The sequence below is a fragment of the Malaclemys terrapin genome, chromosome 1, assembly GCF_027887155.1.
Source record: "Malaclemys terrapin pileata isolate rMalTer1 chromosome 1, rMalTer1.hap1, whole genome shotgun sequence".
NCBI lineage: Eukaryota > Metazoa > Chordata > Testudines > Emydidae > Malaclemys > Malaclemys terrapin.
In genome coordinates, this window is record NC_071505.1 from 21008517 (window position 1) to 21033644 (window position 25128).

Here is a 25128-nt window from a genome sequence, read left to right on the forward strand (position 1 = left end):
GCCACTAGAGACAGTATTGTGTTTTTACAATGAGCCAAAATTCTCAGAAAAGCAGGGACACCCATGGCTGGCCAGTGCCGGCTGACTCAGGCTCCCAGAGCTCAGGCTCCAGGGCTGTTTAATTGTGGCATAGACGTTCAGGCTTGGGCTACAGTCCGAGCTCTGGGACCCTTCCACCTGGCAGGAGTTGAATGGGAATTTTTAAAGGAGTTGAATGAGAAGGGGAGAAAATTAGCGGCAGCTAGAAGGAAAAGTAAAGGAAGGATCTGGCACACTAGGGAAGGGGAAGGACAAGAAGTAGTTGAGGAGCAAACAGGCTCAATGAGCCGCAGTTGGTGGGAACCCCGATTCATGTCTGGCATGCTAATATTATCCGAGCTGCGGCTCTACTGGTAAGCTGAGTGTGGAGAAGCAACTACATGTCCCAACACATCAACATGAGGCGAAGGAAGCTGCTTGTCTGAAAAAGAAAGAAAGTGGACTTGTCAGGGAGTGCAAAAGAGGCTGCAGTGTGGTCTGGGAGCTGAGTAGCCCAACACACAATAGAAGGAAGAAAGGGTGTGTGTGGGTGTGAGAGAGAGAGAGAGAGAGAGAGAGAGATTGAGACAGTGGGCACAGAAACTACCAACACCGAAGAGTGTTGAACCTCCTTGATCTCTGAACAGAGTTAAAGTGAAAAACTGGCATGTTCCTATGTATTTTTTATATATCTGGGGAAAAATACATAGGAACATGCCAGTTTTTCACTTTAACTCTGTTTATAGATCAAGGAGGTTCACCACTTTTCAGTTTTGGTAGCTTCTGTGCCCACCATCTTTCTCTCTCACTCACACACACACACACGGGCTGTCAAGTGATTAAAAAAATTAATCATGATTAATTGCACTGTTAAACAACAATACAATATGATTTATTTAAATATTTTTGATGTTTCTTACATTTTCAAATATATTGATTTCAGTTACAACACAGAATACAAAGTGTACAGTGCTCACTTTATATTTAATGTATTACATATATTTGCACTTTAAAAAACAAAAGAAATAGTATTTTTCAATTCACCTAATACAAGTACTATAGTGCAATCTCTTTATCATGAAAGTTGAATTTACAAATGTAGAATTATGTACAAAAAATAACTGCATTCAAAAATAAAACAATGTAAAACTTTAGAGCCTACAAGTCCATTCAGTCCTACTTCAGTCAATCGTTCAGACAAACAAGTTTGGTTACATTTGCAGGAGATAATGCTGCCTGCTTCTTGTTTACAATGTCACCTGAAAGTGAGAGCATGGCACTGTTATAGCCGGTGTCGCAAGTTATTTACGTGCCAGATGCGCTAAAGATTCAAATGTCCCTTCATGCTTCAACCACCATTCCAGAGGACATGCGTCCATGCTGATGACGGGTTCTGATCAATAACGATCCAAAGCAGAGTGGACCAACGCATGTTCATTTTCAGCATCTGAGTCAGATGCCACCAGCAGAAGGTTAATTTTCTTTTTTGGTGGTTTGGGTTCTGTAGTTTCTACATCTGAGTATTGTTCTTTTAAGACTTCTGAGAGCATGCTCCATACCTCGTCCCTCTGAGATTTTGGAAGGCACTTCAGATTCTTAAACCTTGGGTCGAGTGCCGTAGCTTTTTTTAGAAATCTTACATTGTTACCGTCTTTGCATTTTGTCAAATTCGCTGTGAAAGCGTTCTTAAAACAAACATTCTGGGTCATCATCCAAGACTGCTATAACATGAAATATGGCAGAATTTGGGTAAAACAGAACAGGAGACATACAATTCTCCCCCAAGGAGTTCAGTCACAAATCTAATTAATGCATTATTTTTTTAACAAGCATCATCAGCATGGAAGCATGTCTTCTGGAATGATGGCTTAAGCATGAAGGGGCATAGGAATGTTTAGCATGTCTGGCACATAAATACCTTGCAAAGCCTGTTCTCACTTTCAGGTGACATTGTAAATAAGAAGCAGGCAGCAGTGTCTCCTGTAAATGTAAACAAACTTTTTTGTCTTAGCAATTGGCTGAACAAGAAGTAGGACTGAGTGGACTTGTAGGCTCTAAAGTTTTACATTGTTTTGTTTTTGAGTGCAGTTATGTAACAAAAAAATTCTACATTTGTATGTTACATTTTCACAATAAAGAGATTGCACCACAGTACTTGTATGAGGTGAATTGAAAAATACTATTTCTCTTATAATTTTTACAGTACAAATTTGTAATAAAAAATAATAATATAAAGTGAGCATTGTACACTTTGTATTCTGTGTTGTAATAGAAATCAATATCTTTGAAAATGTAGAAAAACATCCAAAATATTTAATAAATTTCAGTCAGTATTCTGTTGTTTTAACAGTGTGATTAATCGTGATTAATTTTTTTTAGTTAATCCCATGAGTTAACTGTGATTAATCAACAGCCCTAATATATATATACCACTACCAACCAAAAGAAACAAGGAGGGAATTAATAAAATCTATAAATAAATAAATACATCTACCCTGAGCAGAGTTTTGACCCCTAGTGGCAAGTGCAATGCACTCAGATACGATGATAATGGGTAGCAATATAAAACCCTTCAGTAGACAGCCAGACACACACAAAAAATACCTGGGTTTGTCTTGAATCCAACTGTTTATACTCATGAGTTAATGAATATCATGTAATAGTACAGACTTTCTAAGAAAACATTCCCTATTCTTCTGTTTTCCAGTGCAACAGTGAACTTTGTGGCTGTGAAAGAAACAGTATGGTAAGAATAAACTTAGTAATAAATACTTGGCAGAGAGGGAAGGGTCCCCTTTGTTTGTTCTTTGGGTCCATCAAAACTTGAGACCACTGTTTTACCCAATTACTGTGTGCAGGTTAAAAACAGAAGCAGTGTTAGCAGGGGAGCGATAGCTCAGTGGTTTGAGCATTGGCCTGCTAAACCCAGGGTTGTGAGTTTAATCCTTGAGGGGGCCACTTAGGGATCTGGGACAAAATCAGTACTTGGTCCTGCTAGTGATGGTAGGGGGCTGGACTTGATGACCTTTCAAGGTCCCTTCCAGTTCTAGGAGATAGGATATCTCCATTAATTATTATTAGAGTTGACAGTCTTCCGTGTCTAGGAAGAAAGAGGTGAGGATTCTGAGAGGGATGCTATTGTGAGAAAATAAAATGAAGTGATAGGCAAGGGAGTCCTTGAAATGAGACTATAAGAACTAAACGGGAGCGAAGAAGAACATAATATGGGAGGGAGCAGTAGGAAATGGGGGAATCGTAAAAAAGAAGATGAGAGAAAAGATGGTGAAGCTTTTTAAAGAAAGAGGTGAAGAGAAAGGAGAGGGAGCAAAAAAGAGAGAGAGAGTGGGAAAATAAGAGAAATTGAGAAGAGAGACAAAAAGAAGAGGTGAAGGAATGTGAAAAGGTGGAAAGCAAGAACAGATGCACAGTATTTCACCTAGTGAATATTAGATCATAATTGATTTCTCCTCTGTCTTATTGTATCTCTTTCACAGACATCCTGTACATTTTAGTGGGAGGGAAGGCAGGGAAACCGATGTTGAGCATGTGTAACCAATCCTGGGTGTGGTGTTCTGTCCCCTCTAATGGCACCGAGACCACTTAGAGATTAAAGAGTCTGCTACAGCCTTAGCTAAGAGCCATGTGGCTTTTAGCTTATGCAGTAGAGCAGTGGTGGGCAACCTGCAGCCTGCGGGACGCAAGCAGCCCATCATGGTTAATCCACTGTCAGGCCGCGAGACAGTTTGTTTACATTGACCGTCCACAGGCACGGCCACCTGCAGCTCCTAGCGGCCGCGGTTCGCCAGTCCCAGCCAATGGGAGCTGTTGGAAGCCCCGCGAGCCACAGGTTGCCCACGGCTGCAGTAGAGGCTCATGCGCTAAGCTTCAGAGGTCTCAGGTTCGATACCAGCGACCGGGATCTGTTGGTGTTACACTTTCATGTTATATTAATATTTAGTTTGGATTCTGTATTATCAGATAATTTGAGGGAGAGAGACAGACGATAACTTTAAATCTACCATAATGCACACAGCACCCTCCAGCGTGTGGGGATACTAGGCTTTCCACTGCCTGCCTTCCCTCCATCCCCTGCTGAGCCAGGATTTTGGGGCATGTGGCCCTAGAAGCACTAATGGGTGATGATTTTACAGCTTCAGGAGCCCTAATGTTGCCAGGAACTCCTAATTCTCTTGTGTGCTTAAGCGCCTTCCTCAATCGAGGCATCTGTGAGTTCTTTTGTGGGGTTGGGAGAATGACTGTTGGGTGTGGGATTTATGGCTAATTGTCAGGCCCAGGCAGCAGCACCACATCCTCAGGCCACAGGAAGATCAGTGTATGCTATATAGCAGCGGTTCTGAAACTTTAGCAACCCGAGGATTGAATTTAAAAAATTTTAAACCCCAAACTCCTGCTCAGCCCCAGGCCTTGCCCCCACTCCACCCCTTCCGCCAAGGCCCTACTCCCAGCCCACCTCTGCCCGTCCCCACTCCACGCTTGCCCCTCCTCTTCCCCACCTCTTTCTGGCTCCTCCCCCTTCCTCCTCGCGCCTCCTGCACACCGCTGAACAGCCATTCCCCAGCATGCAGGAGGCACTGGGAGGGAGGGGGAGAAGTTGAGGGAGAGAGGGGAAGGAGTTGATTAACAGGGCCCGCAGACCCCCAGAGTACCCTTGGGGACCCCCAGGTGTCTGCGTGCAGACCCCAGTTTGAGAAACGCTGCTCTATAGTTAATCAGTGGACTTTCTGACCCCAGCACCTGGCACCTGCAGGAATCCATCCTTGCCACTGGGACAGCAGCAGAGAAAATGGCTCTTAGCTCTATGTGGAACTGGTACCCTAGTTGGAGAAGAGGGGGTTCATCATCTGAAGGGGGTGAAAAAAACAGAGCGAAATAAAGTAAATAATGTGAAAATAATTATAGGCAGCAAGCCCAGGTTTGCTGTTTTAAGACTCCTACCGCTAAAAGCTACAAATCAGAATGGTCTCTAAGCCTGAGCTAAGACCAAATCAAAAGTTGCAATCCCTTTATCTGAGCTGTGATCCATGTATGAAGGGGTTTTGTAAGGACATTGCACTCTTAGGGCTAGTTAAGTATCCTGAACAAATAATTTACAAAAATAAGTTAAATAAAATTAAGCCACAAGTGGGTCCCTTGAGCAAAATTTTACAACACTTATGGATTCAGGGCTGTTGGCCTCATGCCCTAGAGTCCTGAACATAGTCTCCCCTACTTATACTTTCTGAATACCAGAGGTAAAGTCAGAAAACACCTTTCCCAGGTGTTAATGGGTAAAACAATAGTTACTAGAGCAAGGGAACAATGAGTGTGAAGTTCTCCAGATACTAATGTTTTACATGAAACCTCTAGATCTTGAGAGTTGGAAACTAGGTTAAACGTGCAGATTCTTTGTAGCCAAGCTGATTTCTTTTGAAAAGGGACACTCCAGTCCGGGCCACATTGATTTTAAGATATATCTGAAATGCTGAATGTCAGCCTTTTCTCAGGGATTGTGTCTGGCTGCTTGGAAAGAGAACCATTTTCTGTAACTTTCCTGAAAAAGATACCTTTTTTTCCCCCTTGTAATAGCACCTGGATTGTGTTGTTCTTGATGACGGTGGATTTCTTTTGATGTCAAATCAGGATGAATATACCCAACAGGTATATGTGTTTTTAAATTCATGCAATTAAACATGAGACTGACTCACTTCTCCATTAAGACAGAGAGAGTTTATAATTAAAAATGACCTGTTAACCTAAGTTCACTATACAAAGATAGAGTATGGCTCTTCATTGACCTCCTATCATTTATTTAAATCATGGTTATCAGAGTTTGAGGTGATGAATCACAGACTCATTCCAAACCACAAAGAAAATTTGCCAAATCTCAAATTTCATATAATTTGCTAGCTTTTATCACTGTCTTACTAGTGACTTGACGTGTCTAGGCCTGCGCTAAGGTGGCCCTGGTTATAGTGATTTAAGGGAGTGAATAAGAAATGGGATGAAGAGTTTGCATCGTTTCCCTGAGACAGACTGCTTGAAACATAGAGATAATGTAGTGTAAGTGCCTGGAGCACAGAATTATTCTGTGTTAATGTATGAGAACATGAAGACGTTATATTTTTTCTATGAAAAAATTCAATTTTTTTCCAGTACTTTTTAGAGCTTCTGTCAAAAAAAACAAAACAAAAATATTTTGGTTTTCAGTTGTGGAAAATGTCCATTTAATCAAAAAGCCATTTTTCATAAAAAAAAAAAAGTTCCTATGAAACATTTTCTATCAAATCTAATTGTTACACTGAAGAATTATTGCATCAAGAATCCATTTCATGAGACTGCAACATATTATCATCACCATCATCGTGTCTTGGTGTTATGACATCACAGTGCAACGTTGCAGTGCAATAGCTGTTGTTTGATGTGACACAACTATAGTCAGTTATGTAATGGAAGGTAAGATCCCAGTTCAGCTGGAAAGCCAGAGCATGGGAAATTTTGATCTCTGGAGAAGATGGTGGCTCCCCATGTGGTGGGGTGCAGCAATCTACTTTTCCTGAATTCCTAATTCAGGAATTATATGGTAAAGTTGTCAATATGCCACAGAAGCATCTTTTTGGTTGTTTCCACCTTTTTCCACCTAGAAAAAATGAGGTAAGCACCATATAGGAGATACTGAGATAGCATGTGAACAGATTTTGGTAACTGTTGATGGAATGAGTACAAACATTAGGGGGAAACACAAACTAACATCTAATCACATCAAGAGTCGAACATTCAAAAATGGCCTTGGAGTTTGTACCTAAAATATTGCATGTGCAGTCATTTATTCATAAGGAAAAAAACTAAACACTCAGAGTAGATATGGAAATAGTCAGGTTGATGCCCGTGTGAAAAATGAGTCCCTTATGGGTTTTATAATAATAACAATGAACCAAATCATTCAGCTATAAATCAGGCCAAACTTCCCCTGAAGTCATTTAGAGTTTTGCCTGAGTAGGTCTGGAAAACAATTTATTATTTTAGAGAATGTAAAGTAAATGCAAAATGAACATAAAATGAAAGACTTTTGTAATTTATCACCATTATCCTATAGTAAGAATTATAGGATTTATACCTTCTTTGAATTCAGCATCATCAATCAGAATATGTAAATTATATGTATATCATTTATCACGTGACATCAGCTTAGAAGTGTTTAAACTCATCTTTTTTACAATTTTCTGCTCCAGATTGGACGATTCTTTGGTGAGATTGACCCTGACCTGATGCGAAACCTCATTAACATGTCCTTATACGCCTTTAACAAGTCTTACGACTATCAGTCTGTGTGTGATCCTGAAGAAGAACCAAAGCAAGGAGCTGGTCTTCGTTCTGCATACGTAGTTAGTATCCGCTTGCCAAGTTATCAGCATTCCCCTTACCTATGTGCAGATACTTGTACTAATGGTGCAATCTTTATACTTCATTTTGTAGCCTACAGTAGCGGAGATTTTGCATGTCGGATGGTGGGCCTCTGCAGCCGCTTGGTAAGTTCAAAAATTCTGGTAATGTTTATATCAAAGTCATAATTAAGAGTTCAGCAAAAAGAAAATGTATTTGGTAACAATTAGTTTCTTCTTTCTATAGTGTCTATGTATGATAATAACAGACTCTTCAGTTCCTAGGAGCTGTTCTGGAGTCTTAAGGGCTGCAGCCTCAGACAGTGAACATTTTTAGTAACTTCCCCAGACTCCTTGGAAACTTCATTTTATTGATCTTAAATCAAAATGAGACTTCCCAGACTTCGTAATTCTCTGTTCTCAATCTACATTGAGCATGTGTAGGTGCAGGAGTTGGTTTGGGTTGAATCATCTTTAATCTAGGTTGCTGACATGCAGCTTTCAGAGGGACTTATTCGATTCATAACTCACTGTATTGTTCTTTTTCAAGTGCATTATTAAGCAAGTAGGTTGAGAAAGAGTCAGTTTTTGAGGTGTCAATGAATCGTTTTGTTAGGCACATAAGGGCATCTATTGGAAAACATAAGCAAGTCCTATTTCAGAACACCAGATGCCATTAAAATGCATTGTTTGGTAGTGTAATTCACTGAAAGTTGCTCATTGAAAGAATCAGTTGGTTTTGTTCATTGTCTTTTTATCAAAGATACTATAAACTAGTGATACTGTTTCACGGAAGAAGCCACATATAAAACAATATAGTATAACAGCTTGTTTCCATTTTTCTTCCTTTGCTCAATTTAAACAACAAAACTATACTTACTCTGTAAGAACTAAAAGAACTTTGGGTAATGTTCCAGCAACATATACCTTAGAGACTGTCACAGAACAGGGAAGAGGAAATGGCAGTCAATTTTAACTTTTAGACCTATTGGATGAAATCCTGATTCTCTTGAACTCAATGAGAATTTTGGGATTGACTTCAGTGGAGTCAGGATTTCACCTCTTAACTGTTTTAATGGTTACTATCTTTAGCTAAACACAATACCAAATAAATATAGAAACTGATCTAAAACTCCACACCACAGAGTTGTCTCATTTTGGAATTAAATCCGTGCAGTAATTAGCAATAGCCACAAAAATTGTTTTGCTAGTTTCATAATGCATATATAATTAAATTCAGCCCTCTACAGATTAAGCATCTCTGTGATACCAAAACCATACAGCAAAAATTTAATTTGGACTTAAGTGATATGGTCAGCGTCAGGCAGGCCTTCTGCACTGGTGTGAATTTTACCCTCTGAGATTATCTGTCCTTCATGATAAAGTTTTGTGGTGCATATTCTATAGCACAATAGTAGGTAATTTACACTATTTGGAGGTAAGCATTGCAATATATCACAGCTGAACAAATATATAGAGAGCAGTTATCTCACAGATGGCACTATGAAGACTTTAGATATTTGTTTTTATTATTGGTTACATTTAGTTAACAGGAATAGTTAAGATCTTTGTTTTCTGGAACAAAAATGAACCTCAAAACCAGAGATGGGAAATGATCCAGGAATGAAACCTAAGCTCTACTCAAACAGAGAAATGTGGGTTATCAGTGTTCAAATCAAACTCAGAGATCTGGACTCAATTTAGACTTGGGTCTTGTTTTCCACAGAGTTTCAGTTGAAAGCGCCACAAGAAAGTGCTTTCATTGGAAATTTTTGAAATGGAATCTAGGCCACAAGCAGGCTGAGAGGCCATTAGGGAAGTGGAATAGAAAGGGCCGATCAGAGTGCATTTCAGCAAGGCAGCTAGTGAAAGCAAATGCAGAGAAATAGGAGAAGCTGGGTTAAGGATAACTGTTACGTTTCGGGCAAAAATTTGGAATAGGATAGTGAGGGACAATTTTCAAAGCTTTTTTGGGAAGCATGAGGAATCAGTTAAGTAAATATCTTCTGTCCTCTGCACTCTGGGAAACTTTGAGGCTCTTCCCCATTTTTTCAGGCTTCCTCTCGCTCTCATCCTCAGTGAATTCCATGATCACTTTCTTTCAAGCTAAAAAGGGCTTGATGGGGACTTCCTTCTGGGTCAGCCAGCGGAGTCACTGTTGAATGACATGAGGTTTCTCTTCATCCTTACTGACAAGCAGATGGCCCATGCAGCAATCCCAGTCCTGATGTTATGTAAACAAACCCAATGTTTGATGCAGTATTGCAGAGCCCTAGCCACAGAAATAACTGGCAGATATATTTTATTAAAAAATATATGAGGCTGTGGAGGAAGCAGATTAAAGGTTCATCAAGACTGGCATTTATGAGTTATAGAATATATGGGGGAGTAGGGTGCCACAATAATAGACTAGGACAGATCTGATGGCAGAAGTAAGGCCTGGAAGGTGAGGACAAGAAGTTTAAAGTTAATGAAGAAGGAGCTGGGGGAGGGATTCAAAGAGAGGGAGTGATGATGGAAGGAATCTAATTGTAGTGGTTATGGTAGGAGGGGTTGGGCATTGTGGATGACAGACGAACCAGAGAGGAGGAGGTTCCAATAATTGAAATAGGAGTGATGTGGGCAGAAAAATAAGAGCTTAGCGTTATCCGAGTTAAGCGTAATTTTTTCGCAGCATTGAGGAAGAAATGACAGGGATAGGCTGAAGTGCAGAAGTGGAGATAGAAATACAAGTTGCCAGCACAGAGATGACTTTTATATGAAATGGTTAGAATCTCCAGCATTTATCTGCCTCACAGGAGGCTTGTGAGGCTTAATCAGTGGAAAGTACCGGAAGCCCCTTGAGCTATGTATGACTATTGTCATTTAAGGCATCCTAATTGGTTTAAATGTGAGAGATATCTCAGGATTCCTGTTTAACATTCTGTGGAGATCTTAAAGGATGACAGTTAAACTGCTCTTCAGCATCTCTGCTAGCTGAATTATGGGTTAAAAGGGCACTGAATATTGATTGTCAAGTAAAAAGATAATGTGGGACAGAAGCTGAAGGGGAAGAAGAGGGTGACTGACAAAATGTAAGATATTAAAGAAACACATTCATATTAGTTGGTATAAGTGCAATTAAGCTATGTTGTTGCTGTTGTTATTAACCATTATTTTTATCCCAGTGGTATTTAGGGTCTCCTGCAAACAATCAGGGCTCCCATATTAGCAAAGCTATGTTTAAAGGAGAGGTAAATAACTATTTCACTACAAAATTATTTTTCTGTGCTCAGGTCTATCTTGCAACAGCTGTTTTTGGGCCTGACTTTTCCACGTTTCCTTGAGGCAGGTAAGTCAAGACTCAGGTTTGTTAAAGGGTCAACTTTGAATGAACTAGAAGATAAGAATCCAGGTGCCAGCCAAATTCTGCTCACTCTACTATATAAGTTGAAAATGTTTCTGTTTTTTCTTTCTCCTCAGCGGAAGCAGATGATGAGGATTACGCTACTATCCTATCCAAACAGAGCTGCATTACTGAGCAAACTCAGTATTTCTTTGAAAATGATGATAAATCCTTTGGTGGGATTGTAGACTGTATAAACTGTTCCAGGTAAATTTTCAACTTTGAATACAAAATGTAAAGAGGAGTCTTTTTTGTGCATATTAATCTTAGAAGTAGGTAATTACTTTACTGTCTGAAGGATAAACTATACTGTGTCATAATCTTATCAAATTTATCTAAGAAAGATAAAGATCTACATACATATGTGTAGTGTAGTACATACATGACAGAATGTATATGTGTGTATTAGTACAGATTGAAACAGCAATAATAGTGCACAGAATTATTTTACCACAAGTTGTGTTTTTCTGTTGTATGGGACTGTCTCCACATATATTTTAGTAGGATAATTGGTGTTTAATACATTTTATTCCTAATTTTTTTCACTGTATTTTTTTTCTAATTTATTAATTGAAATTCTTGAGTTCTATCAAAGATATTTAGAACAGAGGGGTTTGTTTGTGCATTCCATTATAAATTTAAATGCAGATAATGTTAAAGTGTTGATCAGCTTCTTGATATTTTGCCTTGAGTTGTCCAGTAACGCTGCTGCTGCTTTCATTAAAGATGTTACAATCTCAATATAGTTTGGGAGACTCAAAAATTTCTTCTATCCTAAATTATTAGATTGACAGATTTTCTAAAGTGAAAGATTATAAAAATTACCATACAATTAACCTGTTCAAAAAAAAAGAAGCCATTTGAAGATCTCCGTGTAGACAGATTTGTGATCATTCAGTTTAAAATCCTTAAACAAACATTAAGCTACAAATAGATAAAAAAGAGGACATTTAGGGTGTGTTATAGCATAGCACAGATATGGCACAAATGATGTAAGTGTACAAGGTAAGAAATGATCACCAGCACTGAGTACCTGATCCTGTATTAAAGAGAACGTTTCTGGCTATGCAATAGCAAGAGAGAGAAGTCAGAGTGGGAAACACGGAGCTAAGCACCTCATTAGCATGATGAGAATTGTATTTAAACCCTCGTCTCCTCCATGCCACTTTGTTCTGTTTTTTAATCTGGTACTCTTGAATATTGGAGTGGATGTGCAAGTGTGTCAAGCCTTGGTTCCTCCACTCCATGCCAAAAAGTAAGCATGCTTTTATGCTTACTGCTTCTCTTTATATTTGCCCACATGTAGTCTCTGCTCACCCTTCCCCTGGAGTATAATAACCTTACACACAATACCGTGCCTCATGCCAGAGCCTACAGAAACAAGGGCTGACAGTTATTAGCAATTTCTGAAAGTGTTGGAGACAACAGAACTGCTATAAACAGCCAAGCCTTGAACACCTGGAAAATGTTTCATAAGGTATTTCAGTCCAGCAACGTACACACAGGGAATTGGACACAATCACAGCACAGGGTCAAATACTGAATTCCATAAAGGGTAGAATGGTGCTACTATGGACAGAAACGGAGCCATCCTCAGAGATTCTCTTTCACTGATTTAATCAGAAGATATGTTTGGGCCCCTAAAATGGTCAACTAGTGTGGATGAGTCATTTGTAAAATTACAGATGACCTGAAGGAGTTGTTGGTTCAAATTTAGCCATTGGGATAAACTCCACTGAGGTCAATGAAGTTTTATCCACTTACACCAAAGGATACGTTTTGCCTGTTTTTGTTAGATGGGCGCAAAAGTGTGTCAGGAAGCCAGTTACAAATAAATAGCTCTCTAAATTCAGAACAACATAAAAGCTTTTCTTCAGCAATTAGAAAATATTCTCTTTGTCGCTGAGTTTTACATTATTTCTCCACTCACTTGGATGCTTATTTACACCTATCTATCCCTCCATCTAGCTGTCAAAGTATACAGTATAAACACCTGAAAATAAGCCAAGTGCATAAATTCTCTTAACTATAGTGTCTAAGAAACACGGTATCAAATAGAGATGTGATGTACTCAAATACATTATATTCTAACTGAAAAGGCTCATTTAGATTTCTAAAGATGTCAGTATTCTCACTACTCATATTAAACCCTCATTTCCTATCCTGTTTAGAGTGGCTTTTCTTTTCACACCACATTGGCAGTAGAGAAATTGTAGCTGAACTGGTTTCACTACTTAGTGGAGTTACTGATTTAGCAGCATGCAACTTGCTGCTTAGTGGTATAAGGTCACCCTGTGCCCTTTTTTCATTTTTTAATCACAGCATCTGCTCTAATGTAGAACAACACTCCTGTCAATAAAGATTACAAAATTTCCCCTTGAATGGTCCTTGCTATTCTTAAAAAAGACCAGCTGTCCCTTGTATAGCAGTCTAGTTCAATCTATAAAGTTGTTACCTGTGATATCATTAGTGAATGTGACAAGCCCCTGAAGATATATTGTTGCTTTTTTTAACTAGAGTTGTGTTTCTTTTTCAGACTTTATCATGCAGAAAAGCTTTCACACACCAATCTAGTATTTATAATTAGTGACAGCCAACGGATGTGCCGTTCCTGTGACCCAAAGCCATTGATGCAAGCAGAAAAGCCGGGTATCCTTTAAAGTCAGAACTTCTAGTAGCATAAACTGATGTTTGTTGACCAAATATTAGAACAGGATTTGGAGAAATATGCCTATTTATATACATTTCTGTGACACACATCACTGTGGTATCTGAGTCAGCAGATGATTATCAGATACATTTTGTATACAAAAAACATAGCATGGGCTAAATAGGAATCATTTCAAAGTGTTAAGAATTTTTTTGTGCATATATTTGATATGCTGGTCTTAGTACCTGTTCCCAGTCTGTGTTACCAGGCAAAAATCTTCTGAAGCCCGTGCACTGGAATGACTCATCAGTTGGTCAGGGCAGCCATCACTGAAGTATATAATGGCCTGTTGTCATAGTATCCTGCTATTGGTGCAACTTGTAGAAAGCAGCCTTTCTGCAGAGGACCAAAAGGTGCATCCCAAGCCCCTCAGTTTGTCACACCACTTGGTGACTGACCTGAAGAAATAGAAGGGGAGAGGCCAGAGCTTAACAGTTGCATGCTACCTGATTCATTAAGCATGAATCACATACTAGTTTCTCTCCCCTCACCAAGGGGAGAGAGTAAGAAGTGAAAAGCGCCTGTTCACATGTATTGGGTGCTCTGGGGTCTGCAGCCATTCTGAGTAGAGCTGACAGGGTAAAGAGAAATGCCTCTGCTGAGACGCACAAGCCGGAAGGCACAGCCCAAGGCAGGGGTAATGGGACCAGGCTTCACCAATCATCTGTCTAATGTGGCTGACATACTGTAGGGTGCAAGAGCACCTGTTGCCCGTAGATCATTCTGCTGGGGCTGGAGCTGTTCTGGCCCTGGAAGCCGCAGTTCCTGTGTTTGCCACCCAGGGGGCTTCTTCATAGACTGCAGGAGGCACAGAGCAGAGAATACAAGCAGAGTATAGAGCAGAGTCCTGCAACGGGACTGGGATCCCACGGCTCCCGCAGGACCAGCTGCCATAATAGCGGGTAAAATGTACTTCGTTGAGGGATTGGGTGGGCAAAAAACCTAGGCTGCGGTAATTTGTGGAAAACACCAAATCTCTCGTTGGTGTGTCATAAATAGAATTTCAGCAATGTAAAGCAAGTTTCTCCTTTTTTTTTTTAAATAAAGCCTTTAATACTTAAATTTAAGCGAGGGATAGAAAGAGATTTGATATCTATGATAACAGGAGTTAAGTATTTTATATGGTTTAAGCAATATTTGATTTATTCTTCTCATTGTAAAAGTTGTCTGAATTTCGTTTATATATATACATAAAATATCCTAACCAACCGTCTTTTTGTTTGGTTGGTTTTTGTTTTGTTTTGTTAGTAACATGGGGGAATCTGTCTCTCTTGTGGGATTTTCAGGATCTGTGGCTTTTTCCAGGTGGGAGCAGGATAAAAATGGAAGAAACAATGCAGGAGCGGCTGGGAATGGGTATTGCGGGATGGGATGGGAATGAGACTTAAAAAATAGGCCCATGCAGGCTCTAATATAGAGCACTTTGCACAAGTTCCCTCTAGCCTCCAGCGCACTATTCTAAATTATGGCAGCTTTCCCCCTGTTGTCTATGGGCTGCTCAGGACTATAGCTACTCCTTCTCATCTCCATCCCTGGTAAACACATCCCATATGCAATAGCGACAGGAGCCGCATAGGACAGCATATACTGTGCCAGGGGAATTCTCCTTGCACTCTTTTTGGCCCTTATGCACACTGAAGTGGCGTTCGGATGTTGAGGCAAGGAGCCAGAATCTGACCGATTAATCCAGACAGTAGAAAAATATTGCTGCCAGAAATACATATTCCTGACATGCAAGGAGGTCCATGAGGAGAGATTTGCAAATCCCTATAAAAGCATTGCTACTCCTGTACCTGATGATAAAGCTGCTTATGGTGAAGATGGTGGAAATCCCTCGGCAAAAATGATACATTAAGTATCACATTAATTACGACACTGGAATTCTGCCTGCACTTCTGATGAAAGGGAGGTTACATCAGTGGAAGCAGCATCACTGGCACTGTAGCACCAGGTAAATGTAGGCTGCTACTCTGACCGGCTTGGCTCCATGTCAGTTTGATTAACTACAGGTACTGTCTACAGGTTATGTACAGGGCCTGCTGCACAAACTAAAGCAAGTTTAATAAGAAACGGTGCAACTTTCCCATGGTGCATTTTACTTCACAGGGCTAGGGGCAGTAGATGAAAGCTTGAGCAGCTGGCTGGGCTAATTTTTCACTAAATGAATTGCTATATGTATTATTCACCTGAGCTGCAGTAAGCCAAGCTTTCTTTTTCATAACCAGGGCCCATTGTGAAATGCAGATGTAGCATGACAGCACAGAGATGGGAGGGATGACCTTTGAGTTCTATTCATCTATAGGTGTTTATTAGGTTCCGCTTCCTGCTGTCTGGTAGGGATATGCTCATGTTGATGGCCTTTTAAGTTATTATCCCTGTTTCTTACTCTCCTTTCTCCCATGACATAAATCTCATCACATATAAACCACCATGGCATCAATGGGTGGGTGGATACTGCTAAGACGTAAATTAGGGAAGAAATTGACCGTATGTTGTCTTTTCATTTATTTATTTTTTAACATTTTAGGCTTAAGACCAAATCCCATGCCATCTTGCATCCTGAATACAGTAAACTGGATTGTGCCTTGTCTTGCATTGGGACAGTTGACAAAAGTGAAATATTAACCGTACGATCCAGTTCCATGGTGTGTCCAGGGTGCTTGCATCAAAGCATAGAATTGTCCTAGTCTCTATGAGGCAGAATGACTCAGTGGATGGGGCACTACCCAGGTTTCAGGAGACCTGGGTCCTATTCTTGTTTCTGCAATTGATCTGACGAGTGACCCTGAGTATGCCATTTCATCTGTTTTCCCTTGCACTCTAAAGCTGAAACCCAAAGAAAATCTTTGTCCCTTACTGTGGGCTGGTCTACACAGTAGACTACTTGAAAATTATCATGTCCTCTGACGGTATTCTCTTCTCCAGACTAAACAAACCCAATTTTTTCAATCTTCCCTCAGAGGTCATATTTTCTAGACCTTTAATCATTTTTGTTGTTCTTTTCTGGACTTTCTCCAATTTGTCCACATCTTTTCTGAAATGTGGCACCCAGAACTGGACACAATACTCCAGTTGAGGCCTAATCAGTACAGAGTAGTGTGTAATAATTCCTTCTTGTGCCTTGCTTAACAACACTCCTGCTAATACATCCCCAAATGATGTTTCTTTATTTTTATTTTTTTGGCAACGGTGTTACACTGTTCACTCATATTTACCTTGTGATCCACTCTGACCCCCATATCCCATTCCACAGTACTCCTTCCTAGATAGTCATTTCCCATTTTGAATGTATGCAACTGATTGTTCCTTCCTAAGTGGCGTACTTTGCATTTGTCCTTATTGAATTTCATCCTATTTACTTCAGATCATTTCTCCAGTTTGCCCAGCTCATTTTGAATTTTAATCTAATCCTCCTTGCAATCCCTCCCTGTTTGGAATCATCCACAAACTTCATAAGTGTACTCTCTATGCCATTATCTAAATTATTGACAAAGCTATTGAACAGAACCAGACCCAGGACTGATCCCTGTGGGACCCCCCTCGCTATGCCCTTGACTGTGAATCACTGATAACTACTCTCTGGGAATGGTTTTCTAGCCAGTTATGCACCCACCTTATAGTAGCTCCATCTAGGTTGCATTTCCCTAGTTTGTTTATGAGAAGGTCATGTGAGACAGTATCAAAAGTCTTGCTCAAGTCAAAACAAAGCACGTTTTTCTATTAATTCCATTTTCTTTAATAGGGAACAGTAACAGTGGGCGGTTAATGTGATGCAACCAACATCATCACAAAGCCATGGCTGGCAAAGTATGTGTCACGAACGAGGCCATAAGTATTTGACACCACTTAAACTGCTTGAGATAGTAAAAATAAAAAATAAATGTTGTTGATGCTGCTAATGTGTTGTACACAGGAAAAGAATGTTACATTCCTTAGCCAAAGATCAGATGAAGGGCCAAATCCTTGTGAAATGGTGAAGCAGCCCAGATACCGAAAGGGGCCTGATGTCTGCTTTGATAACGATAATGCGGTAAGGTTGAACTCTTAAGGCATTAAGATTCTGAGATAGTGTCTTTCCATGTAAAAGCAGTTATAGGAGATGTTTCAGAACAACAATAAACCCTATGTTTTAGTGTACCTGACATCTGATTATGTAACCTATCTCTCATTAAACATACTGTTCACTCTGAACCATAGTCACTTTATTTCAAATGTTCCATGATTATCATAAAATTAACAGCTGCTTTCTTATCTGCCTTTCTTGTAAACACCGCACTTTCACACATGATTCCTGGCAGTAGTAATAAGTCAAGAAATCTAGAGCTCTGCACATGATGGTGCCAAAGACAATTCCCCCATGGCTCTGGGAAGCACTCAGATGGTTATCCTGGTTATTTCTCTAATCTATAAGCTTTGTTCATTGGTATTTCTGAATACTGAAAAGATACTTAGGGCCAGATTTTTAAAGGCAGCTAGACACCAAAATGCCTGTAAAAATCTGGACCTTAAAGCATTCTATTTCAGGATGTCATGCCTCTTAGGAATACAAATCCATTCTGCAGTGAAGAAAAAATAGAGGGATAATTTGTTAGCCTTTTCGCTTTCATTTTTAAATGCTGTATGAAATAGAGAAAAGCAATCAAAAATGTTATGTCAAATCTTAACTGATAGGTTGTTGAACTGTGTGTTATCTAAAAATGCAAATCGCAGTGGTTACTCCTTATCCATAATGCTGTCTTCTCTCAGGGCCCAATCATGCAAGGTGAAGAGAGCTCTCCAGCCTTCAGTGAAGACAGTGGGTATTGAGGGTACTTGGCATTTTGAAGCATTTGACCCCAAAACTGTAGATTTACTTTTTTTTAGAAGCTGCTTTTACACCAAATGAGTTAATAGCTATGAAGGGTTTGCAGAATTTGCAGAAGGCAATTTAGTAGTAAATTTTTACTTTTTTAGGAACTATTAATTGTTTCATGTTGAATACCTGTCTATATTCCTAAACCTGTCCTTCCTTTATTTAGTAGCCAGAAATCTAGAGGGCTTATTTTCAACGAAGAGGACCAGACAAATGGTTTTGTAAAAGCAATTGCCAGTGCCACTGTTTGATCCTGTTGTTACAGTGTGCTGGGTCTTGATATAGCTAAATCCAAGGAGACGTAATGTCTGAGATGTTCATGATGCTTACACAAGCCTAAGCCTTGGGGGTGAATGGATTTTCTTTCAAACCCTCTTGTGTTCACAAACAAAATATTATGTTAAAAAAAACCTTTCTTTTTGATCAGCAAATGCAAAACAATTGGCTTCCACAGGGACTGAAAAACAGTCCTAATCGTATGAACTTTTCCAACAGATGACAATCCAGGTGTTATTGTGTGTGAAAGTACAACTCTTGCTTACTAGCTTGATGTGCTAATTGGTGTGTAAGTCATGTGTTCTCTGTAACAGTGGAATATTTTGGTTAAGTTTATTTGCTCTTGAGTGGATGCTTTCACATTAACTCTGCTAACTGCCAGCAAACTGCATGAAATCTCATCTTGTATGTCTTTTTTTTCTGTGTTTTCTTTCCTTTCCTCTACTTGCTACTTTGCCCGTTATTAATAGGATCAGCCTATATGCACAACGAGTCGTGCCTCTGCCATGATGTCCGCTCCTACCTTCATTTTTCTGCAAGTTTTCATATGGTGTGGATGGTCAGTTACTTTCTCTAATTTTTGTTTTGTTTTGTTTTTGTTCTTTGCATAAAAGAGTAACAATCTTTTTTACTAACTAAGCCCACGAAAGAAAATGAAATGAAATGGGTCCCCAAAACAGCAATCCTGGAACAAATTCCTGTAGCAATTTAAGGAAAAATTAAAAATTAAAAAGCCTTGCCCAGAGCCTTGTAAATCAGAATTAATAGAACTGTGAGGATCGCCCCCATAGAGTCAGGAACCTGCCCGCTTTGTAGAGCTGCAATATTTGAGCTTCTTTCATATCGCTGTCATTACCTTCCGTGCTAGCCCTTCAAAATGTTTATTGCTTCCTATGTTCCTGGTAAAGATGAAAATGAGGAAGACATCTAGGACAAACTTTCTGCATAGAAATAAGCAGAGGTACAAAGTAGTTGGAAGAGACTACAGTTCCTGCAAATCTAAAACTATACATGGCACAGCATAACTGAATGCTGTCTTTAGGGTTTGCCAAAATCATTGCTGTGGAGAACATTAGGAGAAGTTCACAGTGTCGCCAAGTCCATACAGAGGTTGATGATCAAAATAATAACACTCATTGCTTGTTATTAGGAATAAAAAAAAAATGTTTACTTTTTTTAACCTAATATCCAGCAAAACACAGTGTCATTGGCTAGTAAAGATACAAGAGAACTTTTGCTTCTAATAAAAATATTGATATATGTTTCAGAACACAAGATTCAGCACTATGAGTCTAGAATACTAGTGTGTGGAGACATCAGGGTTCATAAAGAAAGCTCAATCTTTGTCTCCTTGTTATGTTTATTAGTTTGGAAACTCTGAGCTCCCATTATTGCTAATATACCAAAGAACCGATGATCTGAGTAATATCATAAAGCATGTTCCTCGTACAGTGGAAGAGTGTCAGAATATAGATAGCAGTATTGGTATAACTTCTCAGCAGACCACTAGAGGGAGATGCTACCATGACTATTAATGTAAAGCTATGAACAATGAAAAGAACAAAGAGAATCATTATAATATGATGGGAATTAAGTTTCAATGTTAAAATACAGTAGATACATTAAATTTGTTTCTAAATGTTCTAAAAATATTTTCAGCAATGTTTTAGATAATTTTTTGAAAGGTTAAGTATATAGAGTTATGGTGATAGGGTGATATTTATAACTAGGTAAAAAAAACCTAAAACAAATCAGTTGTAAGAGTTCATCTTCTTTACTGCCTTTAGTGTTGGAAAAAGCTAAATCACTTGGACGTCAATAAAAAAACTTCATGCTTAGTTTGATAGCTGTTTTTTTCTGAGCTTCACATAACGTATTAAACCAGGGGCGGGCAAAGTTTTTGGCCTGAGGGCCTTATCGGGTTTCAGAAATTGTATGGAGGGCCAGTTAGGGGAGGCTGTGCCATCCCAACCAGCCAGGCATGGCCCGGCCCCCTCCCCCTATCTGACCCCCCCTGCTTCTCGCCCCCTGATGGCCCCCCCGGGACCCCTGCCCCGTCCAACCACCCCTTCTCCCTGCCCCCCCCCGGAACCCCTGCCCCCATTCAACCCCCCTGTTCCCGGACCACCCCCGGAACTCCCACACTGACTACCCCCTGCTGCCCCATCCAACCCCTCCTCTCATTCCTGACTGCCCCCCTGGGACCCCTTCTCCATCCACCCCACCCCACCCCACTCCCTGACCATCCCCAGAACCCCGCCCCTGACTGCCCCCTGCCGCCCCATCCAACCCCTCCTCTTCTTCCTGGCTGCCTCCCCGCCCCCGGGACCCCTGCCCCATCCAACCACCCCTTCTCCCTGACCTCCCCCAGAACCCCCGCCCCCATTCAAGCCCCCTGTTCCCCACCCTCTGACCGCCCTCACCCCTATCCACACCCCCAGCCCCTGATCACCCAGCGAACTCCCCTACCCTCTATCCAACCCTCGTCCCCCGCTCCCTGCCCCCTTACCACGCTGCTTGGAGCACCGGTGGCTTGCGGCATGCCTCTGCAGCTGTGCTGCCCCAGGAGCTCACAGCCCCGCTGCCCAGAGCATTGCACCCGGGCTAGCCTCCTGGGCCAGGAGCTCAGGGGCCGGGCAGAACGGTCCCGCTGGCTGGATGTGCCGTAGTTTGCCCACCTCTGTATTAAACAGTCTCATAACTAGTAAACATAGGAAGTTGAATAGGTGCAGTTCAAGATTGGGAGGAAGAATTAAAGTTCCTCTCCAACATCAGCCCCATGTAAAACATGAAGACCAGATTCTGACATCTTTATTCACGTTGAGTAGTGCCTTCCTCTATAAGTAGCTTTAGTGAAATCAATTAAGGTACTAATCATTCATAAGGTTAGCAGAATCTGCCCATAAATTAAATTGCCAATGGCCCAATCCAGTGTCGGCATTCCAAAACTCCCATGGAAGCAAAACCTTACAACACAACTTCAACAGATGGATTCTCATCAGCAGTAGATGGAAACTAGGCAAGATGCAAAGTTAACTTTTTGTTCCTCAGTCCAGCCCTTAATAATTCTGTGAATTTGGGTCAGGTTCTCATCTGGTGTAAATCGATATAGCTCTGTTAAAGTCACAGAAACCAAACTGATTTACACCAGCTGACAATCTGGTTAATGAATTATAGCTTTCTTTTTGTCTTCTTTTTGGGAGGGCACAGCAAAAGGGGTTGTCCCTGTTATGTAGTTGTACTTGGTTGCTTTTAAAAAATAACAATAACAAAAACAAAACAAAAAAGGAAAACAACATGCAAGTGTCAGAGCACTCCTGTAAGATACTGAGCTCCCTCGACTCCCACCAAAGCCAGTGGGTGCTGTGAGACTGCTTAACATGTTGCAGGATTGGACTAAATTGAATTTTTCATTTGTGAAATGGGCTACCAGTGAAATGATCAACACATCAGGCATCACAAGAAAGGTCACTAATATTGCGCCAAAAAAACTTTTGATGGCTAGGGTGAGTGAGGTGACACAACTGTTTTCCAAAAAAAGGCATATAGTCTACCCAAAGGACTTCTTGATCAGGACAATCTGAAAGTAAAAAGAACAGGAGTACTTATGGCACCTTAGAGACTAACAAATTTATTAGAGCATAAGCTTTCGTGGACTACAGCCCACTTCTTCGGATGCATATAGAGTGGAACATATATTGACTCTATATGCATCCGAAGAAGTGGGCTGTAGTCCACGAAAGCTTATGCTCTAATAAATTTGTTAGTCTCTAAGGTGCCACAAGTACTCCTGTTCTTTTTGCGGATACAGACTAACACGGCTGGTACTCTGAAATCTGAAAGTAGTACATATAGGAATTATGGCTCCATCTAGTGGCAGAAAGTAGCCCAACGTTTACGTATGACCAAGAATGGACCTCAAACTCAGTTGTCCTTTGCTGAATCAAGGAGCTTTCCTTACAACATGCAGCTTTCAAAATGTCTTCTATATATGTTAAAAGGTCAAGATTGTAAGCTCTTTGGAGCAGGGAACTTCATTTTTGTTGTGTGTTTATATAGCATCTAACACAATGGGGTCCTGGTCCATGACTGGGGGTCCTCAGTGCTAGTGCAATACAACTAATTAATCATAATAATAATAATATTTTATAACATGACGTTAAATTTAGTTGTAGTGTGCTTCTGAAGGGGTAGCAAGTATTTACACGTTTCTTTGACAGCTCATGCTGTCCCCCAGTAGATTTTGATACACTTACTTTGATGTAAATGTGTGGCTATGTAAAAACATTGACTGCTAACATGAAGATACTAAATTAGGATGCTACTGTATAGCCAGAAAATAAGCCTATGTAAAGTTATTGTGGTAGGACTGCCTAACTAGGGGAAATAGTGTTTGGATTTGTCTCTCTTCCCACTCTTTCCTCTCAACCCTTGATGTCGAGGTGAACTGGCAAGTGATTTTTGACTACAGGAACGCTCACACTCCTAGCAGGGAAAGAAAATGACAAAAAAGGATTCTTGGTGGTGAGGGAAAATCCATACTACAAATGATTAGTAACAGAGAAAAAATGTCCCAGTTAAAACATCCTGATTCAGGACTGAGTAGTGTTATGAATTGGAAAAGAACAGGTCCGGCGTCTGACAGTGCTGGCAGATGGGAAGAAGTGTGTGAAAATTGTTTGTAAATAACAGAATGATTGTGAAAGAAAGAGAAGTTCCAGGCAGCCTTCCATGAAGTTAAATGATTTGAAAAGGTTATCCAGCCGTGTTCTGGAGCAGGAAAAGTTGTATGGGAGCAGCTGGCTATCAACTGATCTAAAACTAATACTTGGGGGAAAATAACAGAGATGGCCATGACTCAGAGATTCTTCATCATTATGTTTTAATCTTATGGATGCACTTATACAAGGAATCTTGGGATGAAGGTTCACAGAAAATTCCAGAACAACTACATTCCTTTAGCAGAGTTGGTGAGTGAGGGAAAACAGCTTCACTGAGTCTGATTCTGCTCCCACACCATTTTTTTACTGGTGTGATTCCATTAGTTTCAGTGGTGCCACCCCTTACGTGTAAATCAGAATAGAATCAGTCTCTCACTTATTCCTCCTCTCACCTCTCTTTCGTCAGCCTTGATTGTTTCCCATATCTACACAGTTACAGCACATAGGAACCTTGCCACTTACAATACACATTGTTGGGGGAAAAAACACAAATAATTTAAATCAGTATCACCGATTTCTTCCTTATTATGGATAATCCACCTTTGATTAGGCAGAAAAAGCTATCTGAGTCCCACAGAAGATGTCTTCAGGAATTGTCATGAGCAAACCTGTGAAGATACGTGCTCCGCTATGAGTTGGTTCTTAGGCTTAGAAACTCCAAATGATTTAAGTCAGAAACAACCTGCAAAACCCAAAAGAGTAAAAGCTCACTAATTTTTTAAAAAATAGATACATCTTATATGTTTTTAGACTTGTACTGCCGAACTCACCCAAGCATGGTAAGGGTGTCTTATATACTCTCTTCTGCCTGAGATTTTGTTACCCCACAGTTTCTGAGCCATCTTCTACTTCTCTCAGACAGTGAGACTATCTGAAACGGAAGTGGCATGCAGTCAAAATACCGTATTTTTCAATCTGGCAGGTGCAGCACCATTAATGTAATGTGCCAGAATAGTGCATGTTATTCATGATTCTCATATAGACAATGGAAAGCTACAACACGTCAAGGATATCTAACTATGAAAGGGTTCAGTTATCAGTGTGATCTTCCCAGCCATCTGCGCTAACACAAAGGTGAAGGAAAAACTGAATACTGAGTAACTCCTATAGGTGGACATCCACCTAGTTCACCAGTATCCTAACCAGATGCTATTTTCACTAAATCTGACACATTCCCCTTCATATTATATCCAGTTTTGCTTTAAGCCCCTGACTTTACTATGTCCTTTATCTAAGAAGTGAGTTGTGCCCCTTCCTTTCAATGTCCAGCTGCAGACAGCCTCATTCTGTACTTAAAGATCTCAAACTTTCAAACTTATCAATAGCGTAAACCATTTCTTGGGATATAACTCCTTTGTAGCGTTTCAGTGATGTGAGACTAAGTATAAGAAATGTGCTATAGAGTATTGTTTGTTGAGGAACCCACATCAGAAGAAACCATCACTGATAATGGCCTTTCTAATGGTGCTCACTTTAAGGAAGAAACTTATGCAACAGAGTACACTCATGACTTATTTGTTGACCAGCAACCGTTGGAAATTTGAACTTCTAGGGTACAATCAACAAACAAAATCTCAAACTACTAGAACTGAAGCTGACAAAGGAGTAGTCTGCTGCTACTGGTAAAGAACAGAAGCAAATGTGAGACATTTTCTTTTCAAGAGAATGATGTAACGATTTTAGAAGCACTTGAATACTTATAAAAAAAATATCCCTGGTCTTCCACTAACCTGCCTTGTCTTGGCAGTTTATCCTCTTGGAGCAGTGAAAAAAACACAGGACCTCCC

General features: G+C 40.2%; 1 protein-coding gene across 3 annotated transcripts in view; it reads left to right on the forward strand.

The window, feature by feature from the left end:
• CACNA2D1 (calcium voltage-gated channel auxiliary subunit alpha2delta 1) overlaps window positions 1-25128 on the forward strand; it is a 671705-nt gene that overhangs the window by 641952 nt on the left and 4625 nt on the right. For all 3 annotated transcript variants that reach the window (XM_054017298.1, XM_054017306.1, XM_054017317.1), the window contains 8 exons: window positions 2726-2764; window positions 5605-5676; window positions 7248-7400; window positions 7492-7544; window positions 10673-10728; window positions 10860-10989; window positions 13319-13431; window positions 17440-17522. In XM_054017298.1, coding sequence (XP_053873273.1) covers window positions 2726-2764; window positions 5605-5676; window positions 7248-7400; window positions 7492-7544; window positions 10673-10728; window positions 10860-10989; window positions 13319-13431; window positions 17440-17522 — 699 coding nt within the window. The remainder of the gene's footprint in view (window positions 1-2725; window positions 2765-5604; window positions 5677-7247; window positions 7401-7491; window positions 7545-10672; window positions 10729-10859; window positions 10990-13318; window positions 13432-17439; window positions 17523-25128) is intronic.